Source organism: Micropterus salmoides, unplaced genomic scaffold (assembly GCF_014851395.1).
Source record: "Micropterus salmoides isolate LMB-PRFRI ecotype aquatic unplaced genomic scaffold, ASM1485139v1 Ms_hic_scaffold_20, whole genome shotgun sequence".
In the NCBI taxonomy this organism is placed as follows: Eukaryota; Metazoa; Chordata; class Actinopteri; order Centrarchiformes; family Centrarchidae; genus Micropterus; species Micropterus salmoides.
In genome coordinates, this window is record NW_024041151.1 from 15,062,601 (window position 1) to 15,087,404 (window position 24,804).

Genomic DNA, 24,804 nt, shown 5'->3' on the forward strand with positions numbered 1-24,804 from the left:
CAGAGATTAGTGGCAAAACTGCCTTTGATGTCTTGGTGTAAACCACAGTAAAATATGCACTCAGTTTATTAGGTACACCTAACTTAAATTAATGCAGTCTAATACGGTTCTCCAATAATGTACCTTCATGAAAGTTACAATGTTATTTTTTGTTGAAACTGTTATAAAGAGGTATTGACTCAACTATATGGTTATTTTGGAGGCTGCATTGGTGGTGTGGTGCTGTTGAACTATATTGCTGCAAAAAGGTGCTTTGGTTACTTAGCCTACCCTCATTGATATAAATAGGCTGGACAAAATATTAGAAACACCTGTTACTATAACATTATACAATTCATCATCATGTATGTCAATGGTGCTCTGCTTATGTCACAGTTAAATACACAAACACAGTAGCAAAAGATACTCTGGGTGTGGCAGGCCTTACAGTATACTCACCACCAGCTGAGCCCACTTACTTATTATGAGGAACTGTGTCAGCAAGGTGACTCACACGTGACAGGAAGCTTAATAAATTCATGCACAGTTAATCTGTTTTGTCTATTCACAGCAGCCACACATGAGAGGAGGTTGATCAGTTTTTCTGTGGATTGTCCATTACTCATCAAAAGTACTTTCCACCAAACAAATTTGAAAACCATTAACGGTGAGCTCTGTGGGACACTAATTCTGGAAAGAGATGCTGCTCTTAAATGTTCTGAATACCATTTCTAAATTCAGTGAGCAGCACAAAATGAGTCGAGAAGGGCACTCAGAGAGCGCAGACCTCCGCCAAGGCCAATCTTCTGTCTCCCATGATTTGCACGTCTGCAAGCACAGCCACTATATATGTCTCGTTATCCGCTCTGTGATTCGGATTCTGCTCCAAAATTTAATAGGTTCCTCTTGGCCCATGCTATACACTTCCACCAAGTTTCTTAAAAATCGTGCCAGTATGTTTTCCGTAATCCTGCTGTCAGAAAGAAACCACACATGGCACCAAAAACATGGCGGAGGTAATTACAGTCACCTCTATTTTAATGGAATATTTAGGAAACCTAGATAGACACCAGAGTTAGTTGAGAAAAAATGTTTTTTATAATTTGGGTGATCTGACCCTCTAACCTGGGATACTCTGCTTGAAACCTTTAAAAGTTCAGCTCAAGTTTTCCCTTTCACCTTACATTACACTGCACACTTCTCTCATCCCTTCACCCACCTATATTACTGTTTTACAAATTTTCACACCGGTTGTTTATGTAAATGGTTAAATAAAGTATTTTATTTACACCTGAAGAACATGTGTGTAGTGCCTCCTTTTTGTCTGAACCTCTAAACGTAAAACATTTTTTTACTCACACACACACATGCAGTGCACTTGGTATTTAACCTGTGGTGTTTGGAGCAGTGTGTGAGCAAAGTACTTTCCATGGTTTTGTTTTGCTAGTGAGTAATAGCAGGCTCATTATAAAAAGCCAGAGGAAGTTCACTTCTGGATTCATAAAAGGTACATCACCGCTCTGCACACCGTCCAAAAAAATCTAAAAGATTCGAACACTATTTCACTGTTGATGAAATATGGCCTCACACACACACACACACGGAAATGCTACAGTATGTATGGACAGCAGAAACACACACACGTGGGGACCTTACACAAGTGATATCCAATTAACACTTTGAAACAAATCTGAGTAGTTTGGTGGGCAAAACCAAGAAGATAGTCGTTTACGGCATCCACGTTGTTTTAAGAGGCTGCATGCCTTAGTGTGTATGCGTGAGTGTGGTAGTGTGTATGTTGATGGGAGTCTGATAGAAAAGTCCTGGTGACTTGGGCCATGCATCAAAGGGCTGCGGAGAAGCCGCACGGCATCTGGGAGCAATAACGCTGCTTCTAACCCTTCATTACCACAAAGACCGGGCCCTGGGTGGCAGCCAATGGCAATTTTCACAACCCTCCTCCTCACCTCCCTCCATTTTCCTTTCCCTCCATTCTTCTACCATTCGCCTGTTGAGTTTCGTCTTTGAAAAAAAATTAAACACAGAGCATTTCTGAGTCTTACACAATGGGATGGGGAAATACATAAAAAGGATGGGACTTGTGGAAAAGCTTGTTTAGCGTCTACTAAATGCTAAATTAGAGGTGAGTTCAGTCCAGTTAAACTAATGTATAAAGAGCTTTTGGCAAATAAGTTTGTTATAAAATGCCTCATAGAAAAATTATTCTAAACATAATGGTGTTTTGCCTGAAGAAAATGTTTTAAACAATATTACTGAGTCTACATGTCATCAAAAATCCCACTAGCGCAAGCAAAATCTGTGTTTGGTCTGTGAGTAATATGTCTTTGAGAAACAGCATCTGAAGAAACTTAATTTGACTTAATGCCGTTTGAACCTTATTTAAAGTAAGGCCACATGTTGCCAGCATTTAAATCAGGAACGGCAAGCAATTTAGCTGAGAGAATTACAACTGGAAACAGCTAGATTAGAGCTATTCTGGGACAATGTGTAAAAACACACAGCTGCTGATGACTCATTGAGCTACAAGGCTGCAAGGTTGCAATAATGCTCATAACAAATCACCTTAGGCAGGCTGCCAGGTTCCACACTCTCTAATACTTCATATATCATGGGAAGTGCTACTTGATAACACTGCAGACACAAAAGTTTTCTGTCTTGTCCGTCAGCTACAGACAAATGTTTCAGGAAAGCAAATCTAATCTGAAATGTCCAGTTCAATGGGAATAAAAAACATAAATTCGAACATTTTCTTTCAATGAAAATATCTGACTTTAATCTATGACATGTTTTGTTTGGCTGGTGGAACTTGCTTTTCATTGCTTTGTCCGGTTGAACACAGGTCTGACTGGTCAGTGATACCTTCCTGTTTAGCAGCTAATTGGCAAACAGTTAATTATCTGTTCTGCGTTTACTTCTGCAGAGGGTCAGCTTAACAACCTAGGGGCTAGCTGGGACATGTGATCAATCACTGGCGACCACCAAAGAGTAAAAGAAGAAGGGAGGGGGCACCGCGGCTCACTAACCACATAAACACATGAAAATCCCCACACGTCCAGCGACTGCTGTCTGAGCTCTGTTCAACCTGTGTGTTTAGTGTCTGTGCATATTTGGCAGAAAACTCTCAGCTTCCTCAGGTTTCCTAGCTGACTTCTAAAAAGTCATGTGAAATTTGAATTTATTCATATTCATGTGTGAGCATGTGAAATTTATGTCAAAATGACAAATGACACCAGCAAATCTCACATTGAAACAGCTATTATTAGATGTAATGTCTGGTGCAAAAAAGAAAAATTAAAGTGCATCTAATAACTGAAGCATTCACATCTGAGGTAAAGTGATGTCAGAATCCATCAAGGTAAAATGTTCACATATGTAAACCAACCTGAGTCTAAAATGCAAACATGCTTTGAGGTCACACATGGGGTTCAATTTCATGTGCAACTTTTTGGTAAAGGTGCTAACATGTATGTGTATGTGTTTTACTAATACATCACAGTACATTTCATTGTAAAATGAACTGCCAGAATCTAAAATGTTCTTCTAAATCAAACTTGTCCTGCACACTACACTGAGGGTGTGTTTCTAATATATTTATGACATGACAGGAGAGGTTGTTTTTTCTTTACTTTACAAATGTACAGTAAATTTACGCTTGTAAAACGTGTTATTTATGAACATAAAAAACTTATGTCAAGGTTAAAGATTTGTAATTACACACACACATACATATATATATGCACACATATATATACATATATATACACACACACACACACACATATATATACACACACACACATATATATACACACATATATATACATATATACACACACACACACACACACACATACATATATACACACACACACACACACATATATATACACACACACACACACATATATATATATATATATATATATATATATACATACACACACACACACACACACACACACACACACACACACACCTACATATGATAATATATTATTTAAAAGATATAACACATGACATACTAAAGTTCATTCCATGCATTATTAAACACACGCTGTAATCTTTAAATATCTGTCAATCCTTCTTCAAAGAAGGAAGTGAGCCTGCAGAGTCGCACACACACATACACTGATTGTGTAAAACATGCCAAAAGATGCAATAAATGCAATCCCAGACTTTATTTCTCTAATGATTTTTGTAATGACATTATGCTCTGGATTATGGGGGGAACAATCAGGGGAAAGAAATTATCATTTACAGAAAGAAAAACATACATGACTCATTTATCTCATCAGTCAGGCAGGATAAACTCTGAATTATCGGTAAACCACCCCGTGTACCTCCTCTGCTCCCTCTGACCTGCTGCGGTCGTCACTCATCTCTTGTTTCTCTTTAACAACCTCTAACCCCATGTTTTCTTTTACTTGAGACACAGTAATTTATTCATTAACGGTTTTGGTGTCATTGTTAACATTTTCCATCATTACATCTTCCTACATCTATTCTCTTTTGCTCACTTTCATTAATTTCAGTCGATTTCATAACTTCCACTGACATTTAGCTGTCAACTCTGTTTGTTCTAACTTCGTGTAGGCGGTGTCTTTTATCTCTGAGCCTGAAATTCTTTACATTGACCATTTCTCATAGCGTTTCAGACGTCTCAGATAGTTTAATTTAAATAACCGGTCATGGTCACACAGTGATGAATCAGTATTAACAACTTGGTAAAATATCACTCATTACTCATCAGGGGCCATTATTCTGCAGAACAAGTATTTACATTTTGCTGATAATACTGTTTTTTAAGTATTACTTAACTAAAGGATATGAATATTTCTCCCATTTCTTTGACCACATCCCTATCTTTTTGGATATGTTGTGAAGAATGTTGGACATTTTCTTGATTTTTCAATTCAACAAAGAAACAACAATCATATGATATTATGAGGGAGAAAGAAAAAACATGCTATTATGTGGCTAGCAATCATGTTATCCAACAAGAATAATGCCGATTTGACATGGCTATCTGATACTTAGCTGACTGATGACACTCGCATGAAAAACAAATTGTGTCTTTGCCATATTATAAGCTGTAAATGAGTCGCCTAAGTCTCCTGTTGGCCTTTATCGGTTTGGCTAGTGGGTTACACACAAATCTACAGTATGGAGTTCACATGCTTAGCCTCGCCAAACACATGAAATATACTATTACACCCACACTAACTGACGGAGTTGTCCGCTTTATGCAATATCAAAATATAAAAACAGAAACATGAGGTTTTTCATGACAATATTAACCAGCACTATTTCACGGCATGGAATCACAGATCAGACTTGGATGTGTGTGTGTGCGTGTTTGTGTGTGTGCATACTTTCTCAGTATGTCTTTATTGACTAAGAGTTTGAAAAGGAAGCTGCCTGCCTGGTCATCCAAACAGTGGAAACAATGTTGGTGCGACCGCAGCGCTCCCCCCACCCACCCATTAAAATTCACTCCTTCCAATCCCTACACCATAACTTAACTGTAACAATAATAAGGACGGATTTCTGTCTTGGTTCTCAGCAACATTTTTCATTTCTGTTGAAGCTCTGCGCTTGCTGGGTATCATTTCCTTTTTTTTAAGCTAATTCCTGCTTTTATCACCATTTTCCTCCCTGTTTCTCTCACTTTGCCTCCACATCCCTCCATCTCTGCGGGTACTGCTGACTCATCTGTCATGGGATTGTGCCTGCTTTGATTTGGAGCTCAGGTCGGAGCTCTGAAACCATAGCTAAGACAAACACATGGTCTTACCTCACACACACACACACACACACACACACACACACACACACACACACACACACACACACACACACACACCTGGAAACGCTAGCTTTGATTACGCCTGTCTGCCAGAGGTAAAAAGGAAACCTAAAGTGTGTGTGAGTGCATGTGGGTGTGTGAAATGAAGAAGGCGAAGGAGGCAAACTTTGACTAATCTTCTCGCAATTGGGACTTCTTCTTCTTCTTCTCCACACACACACACACACACACACACACACACACACACACCCTCTTTCGCTCTGGTTCTGATTTACCAGTAGTATGTCACCCTTCACCAGCACCCACCCACCCTCCCTCCCTCCCTCCCTCCCTCCGTGTGTGTGTGTGTGTGTGTGTGTGTGTGTGTGTGTGTGGGGAAGGCTGCAGAGCTGCATAAAGGGCTCTTTATTCGAGTTGGACAGGGAGAGGAAATCAGCTTTAGAAGTAAAAACAGAGGGAGCAAGAGAGAGATGGAGACCACAGGGCTGCACATCTGGAGTTATTACAAGGCTTCCTCCTGCTTGCCAAGAAAACGCCGACATTCCTGCCCTTGCTACAAAGACCATGGAGCCTCTACTCTCCTCCAGCCCCACTCCTACACACGCATCCATCACTCAGAAGCCACATATACACTCACATGTACCATAAGTAGAGATGTGCACATACACTAGATAGAAGGTAAGTACATGCAGACGTTTTACGAAACACACATATGCCTCCACATGAGCGCGCATACGCAGAGACATCCTCCCATCTGCCCACATACGCTTCCACTAAAAAGTTGCCTCCCTCTGCAGCCAATCCTTCACTCCCTTTTCAAACTTTACAACACACACGCAAAATGAATGCGCCTCACTTCCTGTTCACCTTTGACCTTCCACTTTCTCCCTAAAAGCCAGAAAAGAAAGAAAGAGGGGGGAGCCAGACAGAGGGAGGGGAGAGAGGAAGAAGAGAGGAGAGGAAAAATGGGGGGCTGGCGAGCTCCTCCTCCTTCTCTCTCCATATCTCTTCTCTCTCTCTCTCGTTCCTTTTTCTCCTTCTGCCTCTCGAAGGGGAAGCTTGATGGCCAGTCCCTTGCCACGTCGAGCCTCCAGCCAGTCCACCTTGCTCGCCACTGGGGACGGCTTTGTTGCTCCGGGAAGCTTCAGTAGACATATCCAAACTCTGCAGAAGCAGCATTTGGACACGATCAGCCTGACTTTGCCTCAATATTGAATGAAAGGATGCCGGGAGATAAATTGAGGCAAACCAATCAAGAAGGAGACAAAACAGATACCCGCCAAGAAGAAGTGGCATCGCCCGAGACAGCAAGCTAAGAAGAAGAGAACGGAGATTGTCAAGTCGCAAGTATTCCCTCCGCAAGGAGAAATTTCTTTCTATTTGTCATGTGTCAAGGAGACGAAAGGTTACGTATTCCGGTGTTTGCGTGGGAGGTGTTGGGTCAGACTTGTATGATCTCAGCTAACCACACAAACTATTCACTGATAAGTTTCTAACCAAGAGAGACTAAAGCACTTGAAGACCAATGAGCTGGCATTTGGGTGTTTTATTTATCTTTTAATGACAGCTTCACCTTACCAGTTTTTTAAACTGTTGACAATTATCCAGTTTTTTTCTTTATTTATTCGTGGCCTGGAGCTCAGCGGGGGCAAACCAAGTTTAGGTTTAGCTGACCCTTAGTGTGTGTTTATACATTTGTGCTCATCTGTCGCCTGCTTTAATCCATTTTCAGCAACCAGACCTAGAAAGGGCTCAGGTTGATTTTTTCTCAAAAAGTCATTCTCAGGTTGAAGAAAAATGAATGACTAATTGAACATTATACCAACACTATTGCAAACTGCACTTTATTCACTGAATAAATAATCAGAATTATCAAATGGATTTATTACTCTTCAACATGTCTTGTTGTTGAGAAATACCCAAAATGCATTTCTTGGTCTGGAATGCAGCCTCTCACAGCGGGAAACAGGAGGGAATGTCGTTGAATCTGCCAATCAGTGGCTATCACATCTGTTTAACCTCTCCTTCTTCTCCTCCTCCTTCACCTCCCTGCCGGCCCCCTATATCCATTCCTTGCAAGCTGTTTCTCCTCCAGCCCGCCACAATCAGCAGTCAGACTTTGAGAGCAGAAGGAGCTGGACTCAAGTGTCTGATACTGGAATCGCAGTGAGTGTAGTTTAGAGTGTGTGTCAGTGAATCTGTAAACATCTTTGTGGCGTCAGTGAAACCTTCTCCACAGCAGCCTTCAGCCGCCTTGCCCGCCTTCCCAGTGTTCAGACTACCTGTTCAGGAAGTAGTGGTTGTACAGTAGTCTGCACATTGGTTAGGCTGACCGGGGAAGCACAGGACAACTCACCGTCCATCCAGCAGGCACAGGCACATCAGGCTGTGGGAACACCCAGCATCGCCACTCATCCATCTGGACAAGCCTGGGCACAAGCCTAAATAAAGCAAACAAAGGCTCCACTGCAGGGGCCTGGCCCTCGCCTATCCTGGATTTATGAGTGACGGATCCACAGTTTCAAAAAACTTTTTTTCTGTATCGTTTTTTTTGTATTGTTTGATTTACCATTGCACCAATAGAGAAAGCTGATGACAATAAAACTGTAAAAATAGATTTAAATAGTTGAAATAAAGCCGTTTGGATATCTATTTGGCATGGTTTCTAGTTTTCTTTTCTCAAGCAAGTTACACAGAGATTAAAGAAATACTAATCCACAAAATGGGAAATCCCATATTGATGCACATTCACATAAATACAAGTGATGGTTGATGACATTCTCAACATGTTGTTTAGTTTTCTACAAAAACCCGAAGCTCTAAATGAGAACTGAAGCCAGAAAAAGTTCAACCACACAATGAAAAAAAGAACAGTTACTCAAAAAGATAACCAAAACACACAGTAAACCCCCAGCATCGTACTGCACCCTTGACCAAAATGTACAATTACATCTCTGCCCTCCCTGCATCAACTTGTGGCTGCTTCACCTCAAACGACCATGTAATGTGCAGAAAAGCAGGAAGCCACCATACAAAAATGTTGAAAGTGCAGTCACTCTGGCATTGTCTATTGGCCATTTTTACGAGTCTTTGTATAGCTCTGCCAAAAAAACACCGAAAACTGTGTGTGGCTTTAGTGTTTGTAGGTGATGTCATGTGAAACGTTACAAGTTTAGATAGACCCCCCGTGTCTTTTTCCATTATGTTTTCATTTCTACCTCTTTATCTGGGCCACAGTTTGTCTTCCAGCCCGCCTGTTTTTGATAAAGTCGAAGCCACAGCGTACCATTCTGAACTCCCTCTCAAGTACACAAAAGCAAAGTAGACGGCAGAAACATTCACACGGTGTCCCATCACAGAGCATCATCTGCAGGAATGAAAACCGCAAACCAACCTGTTTCCATTTAGAGCCCTGCCACCATGTCACGGCCCCAGGAACATACACACAAGAACACATAAGTGCATGCGCGCACGCACGCACACACGCACACACACACAAACTCAGCAAAAAGGCACATGCACACACACATACTGTCTAGCAGACGTGTTTCTGGTGCATGCGCTGAAAGCAGCGTCTGCTGATTCCCCCCAGGATGTTTACAGCTGGGATCACCAGGCGAGTCTGGTTTTCTGGCAGCTTTACAGCAGGATCAGGGAAACCCGGGCAGACATACAAAGACCCAAAAGGGTCACCCCAAATAAATACACCCTAAAGTGACTAAAGGAAAGCAACTTATTTATCTGTGTGTTTCTGTGTGAAATGTGTAATTGTATAAATTAGATTTAAGGGATATATGAATATCACATGTGCTATAAAATCATAGTCGTGTGGTTCTTGGTATGTACATTTTTGTTTTCTTTTCAACCATTTTTTCTCCATTCACATCTCCCTCCCTCCCTCTCTCTCTCTGCTTGGGGAAGCTTTAAGCTACAGAGCAGCCTGATTCAAAGAATTGGTATGTCCTGTGGTAATACAGACCAGAAGGTTTCTAGGGGCACACACACTAACACACACACACACACACACACACACACTAACCAAAACATCCTGGCACCACTAGTTGGGTTGAAAGTTATTATTAGTGTCTGGGGGTGGTGTGTGCATGTGTGTGCATGTGAGTGTGTGTTACCAGGCTGCGGCAAGGGTTTTCCCCATGACAAGAGGCAGTCAATAAAACGGCGCTGCACTGTTTTGCTAGTTGGTGTGAAGAAACATGTGAATTCTATATGTAAATTTAAAACTACACACAAAGATGCACAAACAAAAAGGCGTTTCTCTGCATACAGTGTTACCTTTTTTAAATCTAAGCATAAAACAGTTTCCAACATTTTATCAACTGTGTGTATATTGGCAAGTATCCACCCAGGTGCACATGTGAGTTAATGCCCTCGTGAGTACTCTAACCTCTAGTGTGTGTGTGTGTGTGTGTGTGTGTGCACTTGTGTGACTGGACTATGTAAAAATGTTTAGCTTGGATAGAAAACAAAATGAAAAGTTTCTCTTTTTTCTTTATTTTTAAAAGTCATTTGCAGTGCTGGTGTGCCCTCCAGCCTCGGCGCTGAGCTTTAACACCAGCACCGTGTGTGTGTGTTGGTTTTGGGTCTCCCCACACCCTTGCAGCTCCATGTTCAAATAAATATACAGTACAAGAAGCGAGGGAAAGATGGAGTGAGGGGACAGAAGAGAAGGAGAGGTTGATGAGGAAAGATTGAGGCAGAAAGAGAACGTAGAGACGGACAGACAGATGGGAGCGGGGGTGAAGAAGAGTTTCCTCTGGTTTGGTAAATCTTTGATGACGTATAAGTGAGTGATGGGAAATGAGGGGTGAAAAAAGGGGTGATATAAAAGCAAAAGGTCCATCCCAGCACTTTCTCCTCTTCCTCCTCCTGCTCCTCCTCCTCCTCTGTCTCCCCCCTCTGTACCCCCACCTCTCTTCTCCCACCTTCTCCCGCTTCACATGGTCCTTGTTACTCCTGCTGCTAACCAGCTAACAAGAGACACTCCTGCCTCCTCCCCTAAAATCCACTCTCTCTCTTACTCTGTGCCCCTTCTTTGAAATGAAGTATGTTTATTAGAAGCAGCTTGTGTGTGTGTGTGTGTGTGTGTGTGTGTGTGTGTGTGTGTGTGTGTGTGTGTGTGTGTGTGTGTGTGTAATTGGGGAACAGGGCAGGGCAGGGGCCTCTGGTATGCACATGTGTGTGCCAGCTTCAGGGTCTGACATGCTGGGGGGTCTGACTCTTTATAAAGGGCCTTCTCAATGCTGCGCATGCACACACACACACACACACACACACACTTATGTCAGCGAGCAGAGCGGCTGTGGGTAAGGCCTGGAGACAGTGAGACTGTGGCTAGCTCCTAATAGTTCTGCAACCGCGTTGACCAGTCGGTCCAGAAACAAAGCACGCCGGGTCAAATCATCTCTGCATTGGAAAGGACCAATAATCATTTTTGCCAGTGGGATGAGCTGGAATGAAATTTAGACCAGAAAGTGGAAAAGAAACTCTGCGTGTCCCGGTGGTGGAAGCTTGTGAAGAATAAACACTCAGATCCAACTCATATAATTCTCCTGGTAGTGTAATTTGTTGGAATGAATATTGTAAAAATGCTGTTGTTAAAATGATATGCATAGTTTTAGGTGATTCAACCACGGTGCCGTAAAGACATAGATACTGTAGCTCTCATAATAAAATGTAATATCCCGGTGTAGTACACAGTTTTAGTATATTTCACAACAGTCAGTGGGGCTTACTGATGTTTCAATGAGAATTCAGTTATTAAAAATCCCTGGGATTCAGGGATTATTAGACATCAACATGCACTTTTGTGGTTGCATCTATGGTGCTATGAATATGACATATGTGTTATACAACAAAGGGGTTCAGGAATACAGTAGCTTCAGTACAATGCTCAGACAGCCCAACTAATGTCAATTCACTGAACACATACAACCCCTGCTTAAGTGTTACACCCATTATAAACTAACCAAACCACAGCCATGGCTATAGACATCATCACAGCTACAACCCTTCTCAATAATGCATACCAATAATCCTTTGTCATGCAACTACAAAAATGTCAAAGGTTCTTTAAGAAATTATTTTTAATAATAAAAGAGTACTTTTGCCTGTCATTTGGTACAGTTCATTCTTCACTGTGACAATGGTTGTTTTTTTGCCAAGCACTCCTGCCCTACAACAAGCTAGTGTGTGCTGTCATATTATTTTACCAATTCTTTATGCTGTTTTGTTCTTTGGACAACACCACAACGCAGATAAACAAATGTCAGCTGTCGACGCATTGAAGATTTGACTGTGCAAATACAGAAACGTGCAGGTGCAAACAATCTTTTTTTTGTGTGTGTGTGTGTGTGTGTGTGTGACGGTGTCAGCACAGTGTCTCACCTCATCATCTTTATACCAGGACAGGGACTCTGCGGTGAGGACAAACCAGTACTCCTTGGCACCTCCCTTCATGATGCCGATGTTGTTGATGGTCAGCCAGCCCTTTCGGATCACCTGAGAGATAGACAGACACAAAAAATTTACATTATTTCTCACACACATTTGAACTAACACCATATTTGTCAGCCTGTGGATGTAACACACATATGTACATACACCAGCAGCACAGGTAAATGTAATACACTGCTTCTAGTGGAGATATGAAGAAACTCCCACAAACAACAGCAGGGTGATGCTCACCTACAAGACTATAAACACATTCCTCTCACTCTTTTTTTCTCTTTTTCTCTCGTATTTCATTCTTTCCCTAATACAGAAACTATAGACACATACAGTACATGGGGTGCATTTTATTTACCTTGAACCGATCGCTAACTCCTCTCTCCGGCTGAATGAGAATGTGGAGAGAACGTTACATAGCTACGCCAACTCAGGGCATTTAGTAAAGGCCAAATACACAAATATCGTCAAATACCAGCACATTACAGCCGGCTGCTGGGACGGCAGCAAAGGGACAGCAAGCAGGGTGGGGCCAAGGGAAGTAAGGAGTCTACAACAAGACTGGCCCAAGTCAAACCTTTTGAGATCATGCAGTGAAATGCAGGAGCCTGACTATTTTATTCTTTATGTGCTTCTTGAATAGAAATGGTGGAGTGATCAAACTTCAGGGGGATGAACTGATCAAAGTCCAGTTCCCTTTCATTTCCAGTTCTTAGGGTATTCACTTTATCAACAGTATACCTCTTTTTCCAAACTGTGGGACATTGTCACATATATATTCTATATCTGGTGTTTAATTTAAGAATAGATTTATAGACTTAAAATAATCAAATCATCATTTTTTATCCTGATGCCATCCTGATCCATTGCAAGTCAATTTACTTCAAAATCAAAATTATAAAAAAGAGTAATGCCTGCACACTGACTCCAAACCATACATTTATTTGTACAGACAACATTTTCATTGTCATTTTGATATACACTTATGTTAAAGTGTAATAAAAGTGATAAAATTGGGTTTGGAGTTAGTGAGCAGGCATAACTCTTTTCATCGATAGCCCAAAATCACACAACTGTCTCAGAGGGCTTTACAATCTGGACAACATACAACATTCTCTCTTACACCCTGATATTAAAATATTAAATGTCTACATGTGCATTGCTGTGCACATTCCCCTGTCATTCAGCATATGTATTTGGGATCTTTGGGACAGTTTCAGATCTGGACTAGAATTTAAGATGGATCCAAGAGATTAAACAGCAATGTAACTTTCCATCAGCATACTTAATCTTAAGTCCATAAACTTGGGTTTTAGGGGGGTGCCACAGTTTTCAGTATGGAGGTCAGGAGCGTGTTAAATCAGGGGAAACAGAAGCTGCGGGGCCAACTCCTGTAAACAGGAAGTGGAGATCACCACTTTGTTTACAATGTGCCCCTAACCTATGACCCCAACTTGGGTGGTTGTTAGACATATGGAAACTACGGAGGTGACATATGTCTTGCCCACTGACGGAGGGAAGAAGTCTAGTGACGTGTAAATAAAAATGTTTAAAGAAAAGAAAATCTCTTTTCTCTCTTTTTGATATCTCTCTCTCTTGGTCTTCTCCTGCAATTCAAGAACACACGAGTGACTGACTCTTAATCCAGTTCAAACTGCTGCCGGCAGGCTTTTCTTCATTGCCAAAGCAAACTGTGCCTCACTGTTGGAGTCACAATAAGCATCTCCAAACTTAGCCTTTCAACAAGACTGAAAGATGCGGGGTAGGATAGCATTTTACAGTGCGTTTGTCATCCTGCAGCGTAAGTGTGTGTATGAGTGCAAATGTGTGTGCCTGCAGGGAGGACACAGCTGAAAAAGAGAGGAAAGGGAAGCAGCCAAGCATCCCACACCACAGCCACCTGCCCATCCACTGGTAATTATGAAGCTCATTTTCATACACACATACACACATTCATACAAACACTCACAAATCCACTATCAATTATAAACCAGCACACACAAAAGACAAACAAGTTTAAACATATATACATGTATCCCGACATATGCAGAGCGTAAAAACATGAGCACATACGCATGAAAGCCTACCTGCAGACATGCACACACTCACACACAGACACACAATACTCACCATGATCTCATCCTGAAGCAGAAAAACCACAGAGAGGAAGACAACACGGCAAAAGGAGAAATGACAGACAGCAGAAAGAGAAATCACTCAAAGGAAACAAGAGTAAAACAAAATGATAGATACAAAAAACAAGAGCTGCAGACAATAAGATTACAGAGTAAGATAAAATGTGGGAAAATAGAAGATCTACATGCTTTCAGACGGCAAAGGTTTAATGTAAATCATGCAAAATCTGCGTTATTTTACCTTCAATGTGTAGCCATTGAATCTGACACTGTGATGATCTACAGTAGCCAGTTACTGTAGGTTCTGTTTGTCAGTTTTGTTAGTGTGTCTCTCTGTCTGTTATTTAGCACACATCTAAAAAATGTGTGAACAAATTTAGTTACAGCAATGAAAAAAGGCACCATGAATACTGAAGGTTATTTGTTTTTAGTCTGGATCCACATCAAAGTGAACATTCTGGTTTTCTGACAATCATGATCATTTTTTTTTCTTTCTATTTTTGTTGTTTTTTTTCACACTTTGATTAACTAAATTTTAAGAAATCAGTCACATGTGGTGAATTATTGCATAATTACTTTATGTATTTGATTGCAGTTCGGGATCCAGTTTCTGTTATTAAAATGTGTGGTTTCTCTTTGATATTAATATAATGAACGTTGTCCTTAAAGCCAGAAACTGTGGGGACTATCCCACATCTTGATAAAACTGAGGTCTGCTATTTTGCAACAGACCTCAGTTTGTGCTGACATCACCGTGACTTTCACCAAAAGGACTAGTTGTTTCAAGATTCGACAACTGTTGTCCATTAGTGTGTAACATGCACAAGAGCCGTACAGGGCTGCATTGTGTAGGATATGGACTGTTGCCGAGGGTAACAAGATACTGTATAGCTGTGCTACATTTAGCATAGGCAAAACAGAGAGCTGAGTGCTAACAGAATAAAGCCTTGGGGAAAGGCTGTATGAAGTTCAGATGTCATATTGCTGGCCACGCACTGAATGAGTTCAATCTGGAATCGTGTTCATGTGACTTAAAGAGAATGCCTCTGTACTATAACCTGTAAAACGTAGTATAACCTGTCAAAGGATAAAGGTTTTACACTGGACATGACAGCATGTTATGTGTGATCAAAGTACCTGGTTGCCAGCTGTCTTCTTCTTGTTCATCTGGCTGATCCTCTGCTGAGCGCTGCACAACAAAACACATCAAAAGATACTGGATTTTGGCCTTAAACTGCCAATGAACTGAAGGACTGAACACTGCAGTGACTGTAGATTTATAACTCTATAATGAAGAAGAAAAAACAGAAACGGACTTGGCAAATCCAATGAAGTCCTCATGGTTGGTGTTCATGTAGGACAACTCAATGTCTATCAACAGCAACACCTAAACAGAGAGAGAGAGAGAGAGAGAGATCACCTTAGGAAATTCAAAGCTTCCCATGAAATGTTTTTTCTTTGTTTTGTGGTTTAAGATTCATGGCGTGTGCTAAGCTGATATTATTGTAATGTTATAATTAAAAGTTGTTGCAGCAGAGAACTAAAACTACCAACACAAATTTCACCTAAGACAAAGTAATTTTATTTTATTTTGTATAAAGTGAATATGTGCAGAATGTTTATTCTACACATTTCATTCATTTTTCAAGTGTGTAGAAAAAGTAGTGTTAGCATGCATTGCTATGTTGTTAGTGGCTCTATTTCTCAGATCTTTTCTTTCTAAAGAATCAAAAGATATAGATCATTTAAAATTATGTTCACAAAAGTTACAGCTTTTGCCGGAACGTACACCTATGAAAAAATTTATGAAAACACTGAAAACCATAACTGACTCTCTCTTCTTACAGTGTGTAGTTGTTTTTTCTTGTTTTACCTGGCCCTTAGTGCGGCTTTCTCTGTCCCTGATGTGCTGGGTGACGATTCTCTCCATCTCCTCTCTCAACATGGGATACTGAGCCAGCTGTGAGCACAGAACACAGTAGGTAGGTAGCAAAAAAAAAACAGCAACAGCCACACACACACACACACACTCAAATCTACATACAAGCTTCAGTAAACCACTATACTTATTTCACTGAACCACAACACGCAGTTCCACTGATACAACTAAATATGTTACAGAAACAAAATTAAACAGGTTATGAGGAGTTAATCCCATACTCAGCTCTAGTCTCTGCATACCCTTACCAGAGGGTGGATTTGAGTTAAGAGTGGATTTTATGTGCAGAAAGTTTATTTGTTGCCAATATGAAACAAATGCAGAAGAATAGCGCAAAGTCTGCGATATTACCACACAAACACAGAATAAAAAATGTTCCTGGCAGAAAAATCTTCTTTTTCCCAGCACACAGTGGGTCTTAATTTTTCCATGAGCTCATTGCAAACCCACGAATGCAGACATTGGTGGGCCTCCAATGTGACACAAACACATTTGGAGAAGTGTGAGGAAAGAAGAAAAATCAAAACCAAAATCACAGCGCAAGAAAGAAAAATATACGCTGTTTTCTTGCAAGTTACAATGCATCTTTCATGTCTGTCAGAGGTTTTGGTGAGTGAACGGATAAAAACAGTCCTGTTTCTGGTTCCCAAGTTGATTTGCTGCTTCCTGCTTTTGCTCCAATTATAAAGCAAAGAACATCCATAAAGAATAGATGCTTTATAATAATGGGACACACTGTAAAGATAATTACTGACATTATAATGATTAATGTCAATGTGTAAGTTTCTCTCACATTGTTGTTCTTTTCTGCCAATTTTGCAGGAAAGAATAACAATGTGCAGCAGGTGTGCAACAGTGTGCGGGGAGCTGCAGTAAGAGCACTATATATGAAGATTTTGGAGGGTAAGGTCGTTATTAATCGCCTTTCCAAAACCAGAAACACAAGAGCAAAAGTGTAAGGAAGGATTTAACCAGTGTGTTTGTTCTAACATGAGCTGCAAGGGTTAAGGGTTTTACAAGATTATTATTTTTATTAAAGTCGGATTAAGGCAAGAATATAGCTTTAGCCTCAAGAGCATGTATGTAGCCAATGTGCATATTTAAGGGTTTTACAAGTTTTTAAAGTCGGATTAAGGCATTAATAAGACAGATGAAGAGAGTTTTTAACATACTTATGGAGTTAGCTTAATTAGCTAGCTAGCTACAACAACAGTCATTTCAGCTGACAAAAACAACTGAAATGAGAGGCCTGCTTTTGTTTGCTTCTGTATGAAATCAAAGACCCATTTTTTAAAACAATAACCACAGGTTTCGAGTGGTAAATATGCTACGGTAAACTGCATAGTGCCAGATAGTAACTGTGCTTGGCAAAGGGTCAGTTGTGCAATTTAACAGTAATGTAATTTTTTTGTATTTGGAACTACATTCTGAGGTCATTTCAATTTCCTTTTCAAATTGTCATCAGGCAACATAAACTGTATTTCTGTACACAGTTGTGCTGGTTATATTCTTAACTGTTAAGGACAATTAGGCCTACATGTAAGTAATCACGCCAAAATAGCTCAAACACACTGTGTAAAAATAACTTAAATAAATATTTGTTATAATAGCATACATTACAGTATCTGGTTAGTTTAACCAGCTGACTATAGTCAAATCACTCTTTTGAATTTTAAGAACTATGTGGTTTTCAACTTGTTAATCATAGCTGGGTGCTACTGTTTTATTGAGAAACACAATTCACACATTGTGAATTCACTCCAATTCTAGAAAACTGTGCAAACCAGAAAAACAAAAACATTTACAAACAAAACCAATAAACTGTGAATGTATTCTATGTCCACGCAACTGAAAGCAACATAATATGTGCCACTGGAAAGGTGCATTGTAACTTTAAGGCAGACTAAGGCTATCAAAATCGGCGTTCAATGTCTTTAAAAACTTTTTTTTACAAACAAGGCAACAAGCAGAGGCAGTCAAATTCAGACTGACATGCAATGCAAAGAAGCAGGGATGAAGGGATGGGAGAGAGGGTGATGGAGGAAGACTTCAAATCTGACCCCTTTGTGGATTTTCCCAAACACTGTATATTATAATACAGTATCTTTAAATACAGTATGTCTCTGAAAGTGAAATCAAGATAAAAAAGTGTGACAGAGAAGAGAAATCCAAAGGAGGTCACGCTGTCTTTTGGTAATTTGCTTTGCGAGGAAGCAGCCAGTTCAAAGGGTTAGAGGACGACAGGATGAAGAGACGAAAGAGAAATAAAAAGAGAAGTAAAGAGATGCTCAAAGTACGTCAATTAGTCAGTGAGTGGAACTACACAATCAGTCACTCCACTATATTAAACCATACTGACAAAGACAGAAAATAATGTGATTTTTTCAAATCAAATGATTTTTGGACATCATGAGGTCAAATAAAAAAGAAAAATATCTAACATGCAGTTTGAGAGGCAACAATTTGTTAAATTGTCAATATAAGGCCAATCATTGACAGAAGACAAATGACAAAGAAAGTTTAATTAAAATGCAAGTTATATGGTTACACTAGTAAGACCTGGAGTAAGGATAGACCGATATCTGCTGGCTGAATTGACGTTTTATTAGGAAAGATCTGGTGTATTTGCTTCTATCTGCAAATGCTGGACCCTCTCTGAATATGCATGTAACCTACAGTAGCTTCTGATCATGACGTTTAGTTTAGTGTGGGTATTTATTCAGGGTCAGTTCATGTAAATTTATTATTTTCTATACTCTGAATTGGCATGATGATGCTTTCTAGCCACAGTAGAAGCGTGGCTCTAGGGATTGTGATGCTAGTTGATCGGGCCACCACTTTAGTCCAAACTGAAATATCTAATAGTAGCTACAGCCATTCATGTATATTGACTTTTTTGTTAGAGTAATCATCAAGTCAAAATTGTAATTAGTAATGACATTCCCTACAGCCTCAGATGTACTTTCTTTTTTTGACGTTGTTGTGTTAATTAGCAAATGTTAGCATGCTAACATGTTAAAATAAGAAGTTAAAAGTCACTGTGAGCATGTTAGCATCCTGATGTTAACATGAAGCTCAAAGCACCACTGTGCTCTATAGGTAAGTACAGCCTTAAAGGACTGCTAGCTTGGCTGTAGGTTCTTGTTTTGTTATCTGTGAGGGATATATATAATTTCTAATAACATGTTAAAATTGGTATTATAATATAAGTATTCTCAAAAACAACAAAAATAAGTCAACATTTATGGTTTAGGCTATAGTTTTTGCCTGATCATAAAGAGAAAATCTCAGCAAAAAGATTGTCATGGGTGGTTACATTAGATGTGGCTCTATATGTCAGCAATCAATATCCTGGCTTAGGAGGCTTACTGATGCTTTGCTTATAGTTTACATTTGGATATTAAACATACAATTCCACAGTAACGTAGAAGAAAAGTCTTGATCATTTTCCCACTGTAAGGACATTTTTACAAATAAAAAAAAATAATAATAATTTAATTACAATTTTTATATCTATCTAAATGACATTGCTCAGCCATCGGTCTACCCCTACCTGTGCGATTAACAGAGATAGTGAAAGTGGCTTGGTTCTCTTCTGCATTTTACCTTTTGACTACACTTTCGTATGGTGGAGGTGAGTTCACTCACTACCATATCTATACACTTCAGTGTGGGCTCCTTCAGCTTTTGGATCTGCTTTTTCACTATGGCCTCAAAGGCCAGATCAGGGGTGAACAGCCCCGTCCTGTAGGGATAGGCAGGCGGCACGGGAGAGAGGAGTGGAAAAAAAAAACAGAGAAAAAAGGCACAAAATATGGCGAAACCACCAAATGAAGAGTTGGAAGGAGACAGCAAGAGAAGTGACAGAAAAGGGAAAAGGTGAGAGAGCGTGAGACAAATAAAAGGAGTGAAAACAGATCGCAAAGAAAAAGGACAGTGCGCAGACGGGGAAGGTAAAAATTGGAGGTGCAACAGAAGAAATAACATATTGAAATTAAAAAAACAAGGAGAGGTGTGAAGGATGGGGGGTAAACAGCACAGAAGGAAGAAAATCCAAGTGAGACATTTGGTTTCCCCGAAGCCATTCTTAAACAGGGCATCGCTGGAGCTTCCCTCATTCAGTAAAGAGCAAACTGAGAGAAAAGACGAGAAAGTGGAAGAAATAGAGAGAGGCCCCAGCCTGCACTACTCCACAAGCCAAAAAACTCTAAGCGACGCACCACGAGACCACAGCTGTGCACCCTGACGTTCAGCCAAACACCCTGATCCCTCCTGGTGTTGACCCTTTCTCCACCCTCCCTCCTTTTCCTCTGACATCCATTGGGAGAGTAATCATAACATTTATTATCCCAAGGCCTCCAGGTTGTTGCAGTCCAACCTCTGTTGAAATTGTTTGGTCACAGTGGATCAATTTGGATAAAGACTACAGCTCTGTCTTTTGGCCACACAAGCCTCTGTAGCTAAGAGTTCGGCCCCTGAGGCCTGTTGAAGAGCAGTTAAAACATAATCGTCATTGCTCCTGTCTGCTGCAGGTGCACAGCTACAGTCTCACACACAAAGAAGTCTGTTCGCTGAGGTCATTCAATGTGGCTGCCAGGTATTCTAAATGATTGAAAAATTATTTTCTAAACATGTGTATGCCTTTGCATGCGTGCAAAGGTGGACTGAGTATCTTACTCGAGTAGAACCAAGCCTGTTTGACTTGAAAACTACTCAACCACTCAAAGAAAACTCAAACTGTGCCCCACCCAATTCAACAATAAAAGTCAAATTCTTTTAATCAAGGCCATAAGCTCAAGTTCTGAGCTGATACTGCACTGACATTTAATCTTTTATAGGCAACCATATTTTAATGACTGCTCAGCCTCCACACTGGTTTTCTTAAACACAGCTTTCTACCACGGCCAGCCTGCCCAGCCAAACCTGTCCGAAGCAGTACAGTAGACAGGCAGGCAGGTATACCGCAGCCCACCCTGCCACTCCAGGTGTCCCCTCGCTGTCAGAAAAACAACGAGGGCTGGAGAGAGCTAGGTGGTTACAGTAAAATAGGGTGAACAGCAGAGGGGGAAAAAAGTGCTATCCACCGTTTACTGTTATTTTTTTACCTTCTTGGTACACTGCCTAACCGTATTCACTAGCTCAGAAATGACCATGTCCACACATTTGGTGCAAGGCTCTTTAATCTTCCCAATCTGCCTTTTCACAATGGTCTCAAAGGCCATGTCCGGGGTGAAGAGGCCAGTTCTGCCCGACAGAGAGAGAACCAGCCACAGGGCCAAAGATAGGAGGGGATGGTGGAGAGAAAGGCAGAAGGAGGGAAGAGAGTTGGGTAAAGAGAAGAGTGTTATTTGTAAAGAATTGCCCTCCGTTTCTGAGCTTTTGCCCAAAACATAAACAGACACAAATTAGACACAGAGTGTGAAAGCGAATGGCGCTATAAAAGCAGTTACAAAGCAGCAGGTTCTAGAAAATATAATATCCAGGCATTTAAGAGTTAACATGTTACAGCAGACTGGTTGGTGTGTTAGCCATTAAGAGGATGAATGGGGTCTCACTTTAATTTATTTCCATTACATTTCTATCTGACAGTCTAACAGATCAATGCTGTGGCTTCAAAATGTCGATTATTATTTTAGGACTCAAGCACCCAAAACATACTATTACAATGGAAAATACATGTCGCTCAAATACAGTTTAGTTAAAATCGAGGCACACTATACACACACAATAGTCCTGGTCAGTTTAGCCACCTTTCTAAATCTGAAAAAAAGCATGTATTACGTTGTTTACTTCATTCTACAGTTTATCAGTTAACACAGATGTGAAACACACCAGATTCAAACTGATTTAAAACTAACTGGCTATTCATATGCAACCAAGTGACCATCACCACACCTGGTTTCTATGGGTTTAAAGGCAAGTGTATGTTTTAAAGGGATTGCCTTTAAAACCTTTCATGAAAACCCATCGCTAGAAAAGCCTGGCCGCTTTGGATTTTAAATGTGCCACCCAAATATCCTCTTCAGCACATGTCTGAATATGAATGGGGACTATAACTGCATTTTTTAAAACTTAAATTTGAATTTATGTAACCAAATGAAGGTGAACACTTTGGATACGACCCACTGCTACCACTGGTAACACACAATTATCAACAACCCTCTGAAAACAATCCAGCTACTACCGAGTAACATCCTGCCAATCATCTTCATTTGGTAATTTTTCATACAAATATAAAGCAAATTAAATTGTAAACTAGTAGTAACAGAAACCAACAATATTCTGTCCATCGTGGAAATAAATTAAATACTATTTCTTTATACATACCACACATAGTTGTTACCCACAAACAGATGACCACACATAAATCCCATATCTCCTGCTTCTCGTTATATCGTTATATTCTCGTTATTATCTGATTAAATAAACCAAACACTATTTTAAATTCATTATGGCACCAAATATCAATTTAGATGATTTTTCGGATGTTTTCGGCCTTATTAAATTTGACATATGCACACACCCATATGCAAACACAGAGAGATGTCAAGGACAGAGTGAGCATCCCGGATGAAATGTGCAGGATTTCAAAACAAACAAATATGGCCATATGGAGGCCATAAAAACAAATATCACATAATCAGTAGTCACCTATCTGAGCCTAAACCTTTTCTGTATATGATGCCATTAGTATTCAACACAGTGCACAATCTAACCATAGAGGTCTTGGCGAATGGATATAAGCAAAGTCAGTTAGATGCAGTGTGGCCAGCATGACTGAGATGGAAAGAGAGAAGGAGGGGAAGTAAAGAGGGAGTAAAGGAGGGATGGAGGGTGGACGTGCCTGATTCCATGAATGTTCTTGATGGCGTAGCTGATCTCCTTGCGGAGCTCTTTCTCATCAAACTCCATCTGCAAAAGCAACAGGGAGGATTTAGTACCCACACTCTTTCTCTCATAGATTCATAGATCAGTTCAACTTTTTTCTCTCTTTATTGCCTCTCTTCTTTATTTTATCTATCTATACAGATTTCCTAATAAAATGCCTTTCTTGACTCATCAGATTCTGTAAATTAAGATTTATAGTGTATGTCCTCTGTGAAATAGTTAATGTGAGTATGATCCACATTTTATACAGGTTTCTGCCTGCGCCAGCACCAGCCAACCTTTTGGTTTCATGGGGAGATATGTGTTGGGACTATTTTCTTGATCCGGCACAGTGACTTCCTGGAGTCACCATGACGTTGCCAGGCAACTAGAGACTCTGGGAGGTTTGTGCATCCCGCTACGGAATAGTCTAGCATATAATTACCCTGGTTTATACAGGTCAAATTTAGAGACGCTGGTAGGTGGATTTTTAAAACTTTGGACTAGCTGTTCTCCTCTGCTTCTAGTCTTTATGCTAAGCTAAGCTACACTACGCTAAGCCCTCTTCTTGATACAGCTTCTTTTTGAATGCATAGATTTGACAGTATAAAGTTAAAAATTGCATACATTTTCTAATCTGACTTTTGGCAAGAAAGCAAACAAGCGTATTTCCCAAAATGTTGAAATGAAAGCAGAAGAAACATTTACTTTTTTCACTTTTCTTTTCTTGTGAATTGCTGGAAAATATGACCTCTTCAGGCCTCTAGAAATTAGTCAAACAAAGTAGGGGAAAATCTTTCTTTGGTTGAGTCTGAGTAACAAGCAGACTTACTTTTAAGGGGCCACAAGCTAAAAATGTTGGGAACCACTGTGTGAGAACATATATCTTTCACTATTTCTTAAATGTCTTGGCTGCTTTTGCTTTGCAAACCTTAACCACACTTTCCCCCAACTGATTTGACTCTCTGCCTAACATACTGTAACACTGGAAGGAAGATATATAAGCTGATGTACTATATAGTTTTTAATTTGAAGAACAATGCTTTTATTCACTGCAATGCCTCATTCGTTCTTAGTATGCATTATAAACATACAAAACATAATGATTTTCTGTGTTATGAGTTAAGCTTCTGGTTAGGAAGCAACCTGCTCTGTCCTCCCAGCAGCGAGTCACAGACAGACAAGTTTTATATCCTCAGAGGGAGGGCGAGAGAGGACAGAGGAGAAGAATGGATAAAAGGAGGGAGAGAAAGGAAGGTAAGGGTAAGGGCTAACTGAGAGAGAAAGTGAAAAAGGGTTTTAAACCGTGAGGTAAAAGGCTTAGACAGACAGATGTTGGGGGAGGTGGGTGAAGGGAGGACAGGCCTGAGGTAAAGATGATGTGAAAGGTAAACAGAGACGATGTGTGGGAGGGATGAAATGTGGACGGTTATGATGACGGAGTGAGAGAAACAGAAGGAAGAAGGTGAGGTGGGGGAAATGGGAGTGAAGAGAGACAACTGGAGAAGAGGTTGTTAAAGTGAGAGGGGGGAAATGAGGAATGTTTGAGTCAGAAAAGCCCAGAGCCAGGAAGGAGAGATATAATGATGTCA

The 24,804-nt window shown here is 40.3% G+C and overlaps 1 protein-coding gene across 8 annotated transcripts in view; it reads right to left on the minus strand.

Annotated features, from left to right (window-relative positions):
- dnm1a (dynamin 1a) overlaps positions 1-24,804 on the minus strand; it is a 56,309-nt gene that overhangs the window by 13,966 nt on the left and 17,539 nt on the right. For 3 of the 8 annotated variants that reach the window (XM_038733274.1, XM_038733272.1, XM_038733273.1), the window contains exons 9-16: positions 23,190-23,257; positions 21,451-21,589; positions 16,280-16,366; positions 15,723-15,793; positions 15,544-15,595; positions 14,402-14,413; positions 12,630-12,659; positions 12,212-12,325 (exon numbers count right to left, since the gene is read on the minus strand). In XM_038733274.1, coding sequence (XP_038589202.1) covers positions 12,212-12,325; positions 12,630-12,659; positions 14,402-14,413; positions 15,544-15,595; positions 15,723-15,793; positions 16,280-16,366; positions 21,451-21,589; positions 23,190-23,257 — 573 coding nt within the window. The remainder of the gene's footprint in view (positions 1-12,211; positions 12,326-12,629; positions 12,660-14,401; positions 14,414-15,543; positions 15,596-15,722; positions 15,794-16,279; positions 16,367-21,450; positions 21,590-23,189; positions 23,258-24,804) is intronic. The other 5 variants (XM_038733275.1, XM_038733276.1, XM_038733278.1 and 2 more) reach the window with 2 other exon arrangements.